Source organism: Podarcis cretensis, assembly GCF_951804945.1.
Source record: "Podarcis cretensis genome assembly, chromosome: 3".
NCBI lineage: Eukaryota > Metazoa > Chordata > Lepidosauria > Squamata > Lacertidae > Podarcis > Podarcis cretensis.
In genome coordinates, this window is record NC_137172.1 from 56,025,825 (window position 1) to 56,039,491 (window position 13,667).

The following is a 13,667-nucleotide window of genomic DNA, read 5'->3' on the forward strand; positions in this document are numbered from 1 at the left end:
CGCTCATCTCACTCTATAGGCTGGGGGCCAGCGCTGTCCGCAGACACTTCCGGGTCACGTGGCCAGCATGACAAGCTGCATCTGGCGAGCCAGCGCAGCACACGGAACGCCATTTACCTTCCCGCTGGTAAGCGGTCCCTATTTATCTACTTGCACCCGGAGGTGCTTTCGAACTGCTAGGTTGGCAGGTGCTGGGACCAAATGATGGGAGCGCACCTCGCCGCGGGGATTCGAACCGCCGACCATGCGATCGGCAAGTCCTAGGCACTGAGGTTTTACCCACAGCGCCACCCGCGTCCTAGGTCCTAGGTAGTGGTGGTAGCATGGCGTAAAGTAAAATTCCTTCTGTAAAAACCTCCTCTTATACACATCACATCGCACAATAGTTTGGGTCATTGTATGCCCCCCCCCAAAAAAAACCTATGACATATGAAAAAATATAGTATTCACACAGTGCAACTCTGCAATACTACATTTGTCCAGTCTGGACTGTGATGAATATCTGTTTTCCTCACACTTAAAACTGGGTTAGCATATTTGAATACCATACCAATTCCTGCAATTTTTGTATATGTAGCATATTTTACTATATATACAGGCAAGTGTCGGAAGGCATTAGTCATTTCACATAAGACACTTGGCAATACCCTGACATCCAACATAGCCGGCAGCTACTTTCTGGTAGAGTGGAATCACTTAACGCATTACCAGAAATTACCTACAATGACACATTTGGACATGTATCTTTATGCTTGATGGCAGGAAGGCAGCGCTAATTATAAATAAATAAAATTTGTGTCTATGGTACCTTTTTGTAACCTGCCCTGGGACCACTCAGTGAAGGGTGAGCTAGAACCACAAATAAAAAATACCCGAATCTGTGAATCTCTTCTTAGGTCTCCTTGTATTAAAAAACAAAACAGGGAAACAAGAACTAATACAGGAATGCATACTGCTTTAACTCTCCCCCTCCTTTACTTCTCGAGCAGTTTCAAGATAAACACAAAGGAAGTGAACTAAAGCTGTGTGTCCCCCTTTGTGCTCAGATTTGCTACGGAGAAAGCTATAGCATTTTGCGCCGGCAGATTGTATCCCCCTTCCATTTCAACAAACAGACCCCAAAAAGATGTAAGCCTCCCACTGCTTGAAGGCCTTTATTAAATACACACCATCAAATACACTCCTTTTTCGAAGTGTTACAAGCTACAATGTGTGTGCTCAGCAGCGTCTATCAGAGCCCATGTGTCTCAACTTGGGCACCCATCAAGAGACATTCAAAATTGGAAACCCCTTAAAATTTAATCCCAAGTTTATTTGTTGCCTTTATTACTTCTTCATATCCAACCCGTTGAGGAAGTCTAAAGCTCAGTTGTTGTTGCCATCCTTCATTTTTATAGTGCACTCACTGTATCCTTCCATGGTAATTGCAGAGATTTGTCACATGTGAGCATACTCTCCTTATCCATAATATACAGCTTCTGAAAGTCTTGGCCAGGACAAAAACAAGAAAAAGGAAAAGGAAAGTGATTTAACTCTTTATGGCTTCCTGCTTTTTCAGGGTTATTTGCTGATCTCCAAGAATGGTATTACTCTTTGGCACCAAGTCCAAACCACACTAGAGAGAGGCTTGTCTGCTTAGTAGTGAATATAGTGTTCCTACATAATACACCATCTGGATTATTAAAACAAAAAATAGTTACCATTCAAGAGGGTAACTACGGTACTTCTTCTGTAGAGATGTCAGAATGATGTTGCTTCTAAAAGTCTTAGGTTGCAATCCTAACCCTCCTTACCAGGGAGTAAGGCCTACTCAATTCAGTAAGAGTACTTCTGAGTAGACATTGTTAGGATTGCACTATTAACCTTTCTTTTTAATTAGAAGGGTAGAATTCTGCACCAGAATACAGGATAATATAACCGATTGAATCCCTGATCTTGATTGTTCAAGTTCTGCTTAGCAGGCATTGATTTTCTGCCTCAACAGAAGTGAGCTTGCTCTGATGCATGCCATTTAAATTCATTTTACACAGTTGCTTAATGTGACTTGGCACAGCAAAGCCAAACTAGCTTTCTGTGTCTAAATAAGATTCCTAAATTTCTAAGAGCATTTCTTGTGGTTTAGAAAAAAAGAAATCCATGCTTTCAACACTGGGATCATGTTACAGTTTAGTATATGACTTGGAAGCCATCAAAAGCGTTTCATAAAACTACCTCCCACCCAACTCACTTAAGCAAGTTCAACACTTCATTCATTCCAAGGAACTTTGAGGGAGGTGGATTGCACTCTCTTATTTTATTTTAATGAAGGCGCCAAAGATCGGTATTTTGTTTCAATTGCCAATGACATTCGAACACTACAGGCTTCCCCTTCAAAACTAATGATGTGGTAGAAAAACACTGTGCGCATTCACTCTCTGTGACTTTTATAAGTGTGTTGTTCTAGGGTTTTTTGTTTTTGTTTTTAGAAACAACAACTACCTATCATGGCCCAATTCACATGTACTATGTACTTGAGCTGGAACAAGCCCAAGCAAATTATTGGGCTCATAAACTTCGCCTTTCCTCCTCCTCCTTCTATGCAGCTGGGGAAAATATGTGTTTATTTTTGGTTACAGAGAATCCTGGTTTGTTGTTGTGTACAAACTAAACATCACAGTTTTAAACGAACTCTGATCGGTTTCAAAACAAGCCAACTTCAAATTATGGGTTATGTAGCTGGCATGTTTTAACACCCCAGAATTTGTTTCAAACCACAATCTCTGATTCATATATAACAAGCCAAAATTCTGTGAAACCAGAAGTAGACACTAGTGGTCACATGGAAGGAGACGAGGGGGGCAAATGTGCCTAAGGCTTTGCTTGGGCTTGTTCCAGTTCATGCTTGGGAGTGCCAAACCACTGCTTACTGTTACGTTCAAATGCATGTAGACGCTGACCAAAATGTTAACTTGACTATCAGAAATCTTAAGTAAAAGGAACTATAAACTTCCACAGTGTTAAGAGTCCTAATAGTTTGCTTCATTTTTTTCAGGGGTGCCACACAATTCTTTTAAATATTTCATGTTAGCAAAATCAGGACTCATTGGTCTCCCTGCATCCAGAGAAGAATACTGCAGCTTTGGGGATTTCCAGTTGGCCAGTGATAGCAGTAATTTGACTGGGTGTGTATTACTTCTGAAAATTTTGAAACTGAATGGTGGGAGCACTTTCACAGTGACGTAATCTTTTAAAAAAAGAGTAGGGAAATACTGATGAAAACACAATTAACTGGAACAAAATCCCCTGTAGTTCAGGTAATTTCATACTAGACAACTCAAGTTTTACACCCCTTGGCAGAAGTGTTAGCAGGCTGTCACCCTTTCATAAATTGTTTAAATTATGGTACCATGGAACCTTTTATAAGCCCCATTACTAACTACTGCCATTGCTTCTGCAATCAGTTTCATAAATACATAGCGTATTTTTGGGGAGAAGCTTAATGTGATGATAACAACAAGACAGCCATGGTAATTTCAGTGTCTCATGATTCTGCTCCTAGACAACAACGACAAAAAAATGGAGGAAGGGACAAGTAATGGTGCAGAAAAACACAAGATTTAATTTATTTGCAGCCAATGGAGATCTTCATTTCCCTCTCAGGCATGAAGGAAACAGAGCCATGCCACAAGCCATGCAGTGTGGGTGACATGCAGTTTTTTGTTTGTCTTTTAAAAAATCATATCTGACATAGTTAGTAAAAACAAAAAAGCAAATTCCTTTTCAGATGCAAGCATTATACTTGATCTGGGGTGCCTTCAATAGCCAAATGGCATATAACATTTAGGAGAAAAAACCCTGTCAAGATCCCACAGCAAGTCCAGTTTACATGGCTACCTACCCGTACTGGTCAGGCTGATGCATCATGGGAGCCTGAGTGCTGCCATAGTTGGGGTGCTGTGAAGAAAACATGGGGCGTCCGCCAGCCCCAGACTGGCTGGGATAAGCAGGCGACCTAATGTATGGTGGCCTAAAGCAGAACAAAAGAACAGCTTCTTTGGATTTGTATTGGATCACAAGCATGAACCACCTCGTCAGCTACAATCCTTCCATACTGAAGCATGTAGGATTCTTACTGTTGGGCAAATAGCCATATAGCTTTCCATTAGGAACCAAGGAGAAAAATGCTGTGCTTCCAAACCTCTTGGATAAAAAGGGATTCATCCCACAAGTTGCTTCCTAATGTTCCTTTTGCAATTAAGGTCTAATGACTTCATAATCTTCCTACAGGTGTTAGATTACCTGGGGCGTACAATGTGATGAAGAGGTTTTGAAATGTTGTGTTTTGATTATGGAGATACAGCAACTGAAAAGTAAGTCTACAAAATAGATTTGAGAGTTAGGCTTCAAGTGGGAAAGCAATCTATGGGTATTATGTTGTGTGTTTAAATCAAATATGAAATACTTTATCCAAATTCATAATGTGAATTGCAACCATGCACTCTATTTTACTGGCAATTATTAATGTTTAAAATTAATTATATTGCTTTTATGTTTGTAAAATACCAATTGCTCAAACCAAACCAAAAAAATGCATAAAACTTGTTGATCTACTGAATTTCACAGGAGCCCAGGTCAGTAATTTAGAAAGGTAATGTGATTTTATCCTATTAAAATAGTAGTATTTTGGGGTTTTTTAAAGATGTTTTAGGTCTCCCTAATCCTCCATAGTACAAACAAGTTGTGTATACCTTTTCCTTTATATGCATAATAGACATAAAAATATCTGGAGTAATTAGTGCGTAAGGTCATCAATGGTATATTATATAACCAAATGCAATGTATATGTCTGTAGAAATGTGCATAAATATGTATTTTATATATGCATGCACTTAATATACACATGCATATAGATCCATCTTGCAAAACAATAATAAAATTCATTTTTCTGCTGAGGAAAAGTCTGTCTATTTCAACACTATGAAACAGAGAAACACAACATGGTCTCAAGAAACGTGAGAGCATGTGTTCCCCATGGCTGCCATAGGCAGCACAAGGGAAGATGCTATTTGCGTTTCCACAGGTTTTTAGAACTGCAGGCACATACTGCAATCCAGTAACCAGGTATTCTCCCTTAAGGGTTTTGGAGATACCATCCCAGGGATAGTAGGCTGCACATATTAGCTATGGAGTGTAAATTTATGGTGCTACCTCAAGACCTGAGGAAGATGCTTCCTGTACTGCAAAAACCACAAGACTAGAGATTAATAATCCATATTTCAGTCTCTACCTCAGAAGAGCAGTTATAAATTAGATATTCTGGTTAGCTTTAAAAGGGGTGGCCCCTGCCCACAACTGCTCATATCCATTGGCGAATGGATTTTGAAAATGTTCTGGAGACTTCAAATGCCCACCAGACAACAATGATCCCAGCAATGGTGCTTCTTTCCACCCTCGTTTCCTCAACAATTCATGCTACACCTGTATTAAATTTACCCTTTCAGAATTGCAGGGGTTAATTGCAGGGATTTTACTTTTTACATCATATTAAAACTGTGGGATTTCCTGTTCTAAATACTTATATTCATAGATATAAAACATGTCTTGAAATGGTAAACACCTGCCACTGTCATTTGGGTTTCTTTTAACAATTATACCATTCTGTCCTTTGCACAAACCTCCTTTACTTTATAAGCAAGTACATTTTAAATGGTTTCAGATCCTTTCCTTTGGACTCATACCTGCTCTGGGCGGAGTTTGCGGCAGCCTGCATCACTGCTGCAGCCGCCTCCTGTGCCTTACGGTTCACAGTCGGCATGGGTGGTCCCATCCCTGGGCCTCCCTGCTGAGACATGCCTGGAGAATTGGGGGTCATACTGCTCATATTTCCAGGAAACGGTCTGCTCTGCATCCCAGCTGATGGCATTCGTCCCAGGGGTATGGTACCACAAGGCTGGCCTGGCCCTTGTCCATGCATCTGGCTGGTGGCATTTATACCCATACCAGGTCCTGGGCCACTGTAACTCGTGTTGGTCACTCCAGAGTACGTTGGCTGCCTGGAGTAGTTTCCTAGACAAAACAATATAACAGAGGAAAATAAAGTTACAACCTTGGATTCAGAGAAACAGCTTGCTGGAAAATCTCGTTCAATGAAGTAACCCAAACAGTGCAAGACACAAATGGAGGATTCCCTATCTATTATTCAATACTGGTTTTCTGCAGATAAGGATTTCTGAAAGTGGTGGACTTGCTTCACTGAGGATATGTGGTGGACAAGAGAAGGCAGGATATTTTGGGAGGTGGGGGTGGGGACTGCAGCTGCATAATCATCCTGCAACACCAGAAGCAGGGTTGAAAAGAGTGGGGAAGTAGAAACATGGGGGTGAAACAAGGAAGGACCTTAAGAAAATCTAGCTAGGGTGAGTACTGTGCATTGCAGGCTGTGGTGGCATGTCTTCCTTGTTGCTCCTACACTTTGGAAAAGTGTTCCCATTAAGCAGACTTCACTGAAATGCAAACATTAGATCCCTTTCCCCTCATTCTCCACATTCTAGAATAAGAAACACAGAACATATATAATTCCTTCCCCGTGCCCTTTGTACATTAACAAATAAAGATCTAGATTGGTATTGTCATAGTATCTTCATAATAGGTTCATATGCAAGCCCAGTTACATCATGTCTATTTCTTTTTCCTTCTTCCATACACTTTTAACTCAGTCATGCCTTACAAGTTCTATCTTGTGATTTTAAAGGAAATTAAATAACACTGAGCATTCGCTTTAAGAACTGACAACAAGCGCTCCCACTATGTGCTTAAAATGAAATACCAGCCTCCAGTTTTAGCTGCTATTTTAAATACAGTGGTACCTTGGGTTAAGTACTTAATTCGTTCCAGAGGTCCGTTCTTAACCTTAAACTTAACCTTAAACTTCTTAACCTTAACCTGAAGACCACTTTAGCTAATGGGGCCTCCTGCTGCTGCCGTGCCACTGGAGCCCAATTTCTGTTCTCATCTTGAAGCAAAGTTCTTAAGCAGAGGTAATATTTCTGGGTTAGCGGAGTCTGTAACCTGAAGCGTATGTAACCCAAGGTACCACTGTACAACTTTTTAATCCCCACCCCAGCACAGCCATAGGTAATCAACCTTTCTAATATAATTGATAAACAATTCACCAACAGCCTTTATTGCTTACATTTCACTTCCACTCAGATATAAATTCACTGGTATATCCACTGTTTGTTCTACACATATCTATTTTTATTATGCAGCTGTGTTTGCGGAACACAAACCAGACATTCCCATTCATATTCTATGTGAAACAGGAAAATCTTTACATGACATCAACACCTGCTGGGTCTTTTGTCCTGGAAAAACTTATTCACACCTGCCTAGTAATCACATGGCAGCAGTGAGGACTTTGTGGTCAGGAGAAAAAACCTTGCAGGTTGAATAGCCCTCAGAAATCTAACATTATCTACTTCTGCTTTACATATTAATCTTTCTAATATATATAATATAATGTATATAATTCCAATTGTCAGCAAAATCTGACCCATATATGCTATATTAGGAATCTCTGGTCAAGACTTAGGGGAATTCAGAATGGAACTTTATCAGATATGACTGCACTTCTTGAGATTGTAACTGAGTCTTTGAAACAGCATGAGAAGCGTCTCCCAGTTTCTTTATACAAGGAGGAGGATCTATCCTAGCTGTTAAACACAAAGGTACTATATTACTATTCATAGACAAGATGAGTCACAGAAGATAAAAAAAACCCATTTTCTTTTGATCTCTCAAATGTCTTATGGCTTCAGGTAAGAAAGAATGTCTCTTTAAAAAAAATTTAATTAATTTTTCATTAATAATAATTCAATATAAGCCACATTGATACAATACCAAATCATAATACAATTTAAGAAGCCAAATTATTCCATTCCAAATTAAACATTTTTGGGTGACTTCCCATGTTCTGATTTTGGGGAGATGATGTTGTTGTTCCTTCTCCTGCTTCCATTCTTATTTAATGTCCAAATAATACCATTCCGATGTAAATCATTTATCTTAAAGAAAGAAAGAGTGTCTCCATGGGATGACACTGAAGTCTCATCTAAAGCTGGGAGGGGGAACCTGTGGCCATCCAGATGTTGGTGAACTTCAACTCACACACTTGCAAGTGTGTATGTATATCCATGTGTGTGTGTTTGTCTCAGAGACACATTGACCTGTCTGAAGCCCCTCATATGATACTGTAAAATTAATTTGCAACAGAGAAGCATGAGTATAGATCTCTAACACCTTGTAATCTTCTGGTATTAAAAAAACAAACATTTGTTCTGAATTTTCCTTATTGGGGCTACGTGCAGGGCAGCAGTAGAATAGACATCACCCACAAACACAGAGGAATCTTCTTTATCAAAGTGGTTGAGTCAGAATAGGCTAGGTTGACAAGAACACAATAACCTACATTTCCCCCCCTCAACACCTCAATAAATAAATAAATAGCAACAAACGAGACAGAAAGCCAGGAATGAGAATTACAAACTTATTTCCATGTTTCTCTAATATATTAGTAATTTGCTGGCAATGTCTTTGACAGCCAACAGATGGATACACCATTAGATACAATGAATGCAGCAGATGCTGAGCCAGCCTCCATCAGCTGGACATGTCAAGCAGCCAAGTGCAAGAGCCACACTTTTCAAGTGGGTACCGGTTGGCGTGGCAGCCTTGGAACATTAACAAGCAGCCCATTCTCCTTTCAGCCAATGGATTTCAGATTCCAGCCCATTTCAGTGAATTATCACTAATTGCAGGAGCTGTAGAGTCTTATATAGAGGAGAAAGCAGTGGCCCTATTAAACCAAATTTAAAATAGAGGAATGGAGACATAGAATTCAGCGTTTAAGCTTGAAAACAGAAATATTTCAAGATCCTCAAGCTCATGCCTAGATTGTAGCAGATTGTGTGACATGCACCAAATCCAGAGAAGCACTTATACTCTGGTTTAAGTTGAAACTGTCTCAGTGTCAGTGTCATTGGGAAAACTCACAGTCCTAAAGATGATCTGGCAAGAAATACAAACACATTTAAGACTGAACAATAAACCTATTTTGACAAAGCCTATCTTCTTATTTACATGTTCTGTACAGTGTGTAGTTCTTCTTTAGATACTCAACAAATAAATATTTTAAATAAACTATTTAAAACAGAATTTTAATTCTACTGAGTGCTTCTATACAGATTTTTGGTAACAAGCTTGTTCCGAATCAATTCTAACACGGCTAACTGAAGACACTAACCATTTGCTCATGAAGTGTTTCTTCCTATAAAATAAATCACACATATCCAGCCATTTTATATTGCTTATGTGTGTATGTCATGCTATGCTTAATGAACAGAAAAACAAAACTCTAGTTGTAAATGTATCAATTCCAGTGCATGTGTCTACCATTTTAGATACATGTCAAACATGCCACTGAATAAAATGAAGGTTGTCACTTATTCAGCCTAACTTTTAGGATACTGTATGATCACCAAAGCATGGACTCAACAAACCTCTGTGTGATTTGGCAGGCGGCTACATCTCTGATACACCAATGTTTTATAGTTCCAATTCTTGACTAAAACCCAGAAATTCATTTGCAGAGACACTTGCAGTATAAAGAAAGTGGGGGAACAGGGAACTGCAGAACTTAACAGGAAAAGGGACACAGTATTTGGCATGTTATCTGAGAGCATTGCTTTGGCATTAAAATCAATTCCATTCAGTCAGCTTGAATGGCTAATGTTTTACTAAGAAGAAAGCTACCATTTTCAGACAAGAATCTCAATAATTTCAATATGACTAGGTCATTATGGTAAATTATAAATCTGGGTTTTTTTCTTCTTCTTTACAACATAAGCTAGCAGCTAATTATTGCACAGTTCGTACAATTTGGGACCTTATAATTGCATAATATTTTACAAACCAAAAGGTTTCCACCAGCTGGAAAGCTAATTCTCAAAACTGCTGCCATTCAGCAATGTACCCAATTCACAGTTCAGTTTAGAAAACTAGAGAAATGGATGAATCTGCCTATAGAGGATTCAACCATTGTTGTTTCCAAGTGGCATCATTACATGCAGGCACCAAAAGCAACTATGCGAAGTAACTAATGTGGAATTAGAGGCAATCAAATAGCTTCTAAAACAAGCAGATGAAATAATCCATCTAGTGGACTAAAATTACTATCCCAATTAAGCAATTTCACAACAGAACAGAACTATTGTCAACACTTGTGTCCAAAAATCCTTGCAAGCAGCTGAAGAATTTGCTAAAATGGTTGGCAAGTTGAAACACTTAATGAAATATGGTTGCATCCAATGGTTGGTGGAAGGCTCTTTGATCTACTGGAGGTTTCCATGAGGAGAAAATGGGAAGAGATTATTTTTGCTGATTCCCCCTTACATCTGCTGCTCTCTGCATCCCTCTAAGGTGGGGACCCCTTAGATTCGAACAGTGTGAGAGGTGTCACAGAGGGGTCTGCAGAAGAAAGGTGAAATTTCTAAAAACAGTCTCTTCTACCTTTCTACTCAAGGACGTTTCTCTCTACTTCTGCCAGTAGAGAGACACAACTGGATTTAACCTATTAACTTTAAACTTAGCTCATGGAAAACAAAGCAGTCAAAGCAGTCTTTGGCATCATCTCTTCAATTGGAGTCAACAAGAGTTTTAAAGCTCTTTAAAATATTTCCCCAAAATTCTAAAACATGTAATAAGGGAGCTCACAGAAACTGAAGGCTTCTTTAAACAGCACAAATGTTATGTTTCCTCTCTACAGTAAATATATTACAATACACACTAAACAATGTTGAATCCTCACAGGCTTTCCCGCATCCTCCATCAATGAAGGAAAGGCTTTACGTGAAGCAGAAAAATAAATGGATACAAAATCTTTGTACGGCAGAACTCAAAGCACTCACTACAAAAGCTGTATTTGAGGCAACGGTCTGTTGTATTACATCTTGCTTTAAAACCATATGAGACGAAAGTGAATGGAGGTCCTTTCTGTCATGTCTATATACAGATCAAGAAGTCAAAAGATGGAATATTTATGCCACAACTAAAACATTATGTTCATGGGTGGGGGGCACACCAGGTGATTATAATGGAAGAGAAGGAGCTGTACAACTACTGGGATCAGGAACAATGTAGGGATTTTTTGTCCAAAAAACCATAACATACAAAAACTGTATGTTGATTTTCATGCTTTTTTTTTTTTTTTAAAGTAGTTCCCTAGTTTGATTGGTCACAGGATGAAGTGCAAACTGCACAAACTATCAGTGATATATTCAGGCACTATTTGAATTAACTTAGCTTCTTCCCAGGTTCATTCAACCCCCACTCTAGGTTTGTAAGAATGGGACTTCTCAGGAATAAGGGGCTACATGGGAGCAGGGAACTTGGAAGGCTAGGCTAATCAGTTGCAGCCGATTTGGGTGACCAGATACATAAACTCTTAGTTTCTTGAAGAACACTAGTCCTTAGTTTTGGGCAAGCCAGCTTATTTCTCCTATCCTGACTGACCTGCTACCACCAACCCTTGCTAATACCTTGTTTTTGGAATCCTGTCTACCCTCGAACCACTCTGATGTTTGTCTTCAAGACCCTGCTACTAGACCATGCCTCACTGTGCTTGATCTTAGCTTCTCAGCCCTGACTTGTAAGTAAAATTAACTATAGCTATTGTAAACAAGCAACTGTAGGAGGGAACAGGAGACCAAAGTCAGAGGCCATGTGAGTCAGAGGCCATGATGTCTGAACTGGACCAATAGTTTAGGAGCATCAAAATCCACATAGAAACTAGCCTAGAATTAGTATCAGTTTAATGTCATTCACCAAAGGCTTTATGTACCAGTAAAATTAATCTACAATGAAGTCTATTTTTATACCTATTGTTCACACTAAAGGAACAATATTTTAAGATGAAATATTCCAGTAAATAATCATGATCTATGTTGCCTGGATAGAAAAAACTTTAAGATGAAGAACAGCTCTATGACAAAAATGACATTTTGGTTGAGAATAATAAACCATAAAGTACTGTATATTATGTTCAGAAAACCACACCATTAAAAAAAACAACTCTCCTCCAAATAAGCTGTTGGGAAAAGATCAGTGGGTCTCAGTATATGCCAGGAAGATAAGGGATATAGTAATTATGGCAACCTCTTTGGAGGTTTTACAGTGAAGCTAGGTGAGTTTTGGCAAGCAACATGCACTTTTACTGGAATCTGTGTTCGTTCATATCTAACGTTTTGGACAAACCTGAAAAGCGTGCAAACCCACAGAGGGTGAGCCAATAAAGTTGCAATATGAAACACTGCAAAAACAAAGGTTTCATATGACTGGCTATAGTTCTTCAACAATGCCTCTGAGGGCCAATTTAAACATTACAACTTTCATGTGAAGTCTGCTAGAAAGAATTCAACACTTATTTATTTTTTATCCTGATTTTCTTCCAAGCAGCACAGAATGGTCTACAGGACCACCACCCCATAAAAACCACTTACCCATTTAATTGGCCCAAACAAATATATTGTAGCCATGCCACTGGATGAGATTAAGAATGTTGGAGGAATCTGTTGAAAATGGACCATTGAGCTGACATGGATTCTTATATAAATGCTTTTCTAAACAAGTGGACATTATATGCAAATAGAGATGTAAATTGCTTTACTGTTTACATATTCAATCATATATAATTCCTGCTGTCCCATAAGGAGCTCCATTGCTTTTCTTTCTTCAGCAGTGTTGATTGAGAGTTGACTTTGTTTCTAGGGGCAACTTATAGGTGCTAAGGCTGCAATCCTAACCATATTTACTTCAATGTCCCATTGAATTCAATGGGGCTCACTCCCAGATAAGCAGCGTTATGATTGCATCTTTAATCTGCTTCCTACTGTGAAATATAAAATCTAGTGTAATGCAGAATTCATTACACTGGTCAACAACAAATTTGTTGGCTGCGTTTCTTCAGCTGATTTAGGTCGAATCTGATGCGCTGAATCCAAAAATCACATTGGTTTTGCTCAATCAGGTCAAGTTTTTGAGTTATGGCCACATGTCATTTTTTAATATTTTGTTCACATGTACGCTTGTGTGGAGCATTTTAGAAGAAGTTGGTGTCGAATAATTGTTTTGATTGGAAATGATTATTTTAATGACAAGAAGTATTGTTTTGATTGGAAATGATTATTTTAATGACAAGAAGTATTCAGGTTCGATAGTTCTGGGTGATTATGTCGAAAAGGGATCAGTTTGAAGTCATAAAACCTCGAAATCTTCCATAAATTGGTGCGGCAAAGCATACAGTTGGGGGATCAAAACCCCTGGCTCACTCGAGTACACTGAAGGAGAACTATGAAGCGGTGAAGTATGTGCTGGAGAAAATTGGTTATGATCAGCATAAGTGGTTTATTTGTGTTGACCTGAAGATGGTGAACTTTTTGTTGGGACAACAGTCTGGCTTCACCAAGTACCCATGTTTTCTGTGCATGTGGGATAGTAGGGATCGTGCTCAGCATTACACGAAGAAGGACTGGCCTGTGAGGGAGGAATTGGTGCCTTGCAGAAAAAGGAACGTCATCAACGACCCTCTGGTGGACTGGACAGAGACAGAATACTCTTCCCACCGCTGCACATCA

At 39.1% G+C, this 13,667-nt stretch overlaps 1 protein-coding gene across 13 annotated transcripts in view; it reads right to left on the reverse strand.

Annotated features, from left to right (window-relative positions):
* Positions 1 to 13,667, reverse strand: part of ARID1B (AT-rich interaction domain 1B) — a 365,703-nt gene that overhangs the window by 65,459 nt on the left and 286,577 nt on the right. For 8 of the 13 annotated variants that reach the window (XM_079971472.1, XM_079971477.1, XM_079971471.1 and 5 more), the window contains 2 exons: positions 5,718 to 6,045; positions 3,878 to 4,006 (listed from right to left, as the gene is read on the reverse strand). In XM_079971472.1, coding sequence (XP_079827598.1) covers positions 3,878 to 4,006; positions 5,718 to 6,045 — 457 coding nt within the window. The remainder of the gene's footprint in view (positions 1 to 3,877; positions 4,007 to 5,717; positions 6,046 to 13,667) is intronic. The other 5 variants (XM_079971468.1, XM_079971467.1, XM_079971476.1 and 2 more) reach the window with 1 other exon arrangement.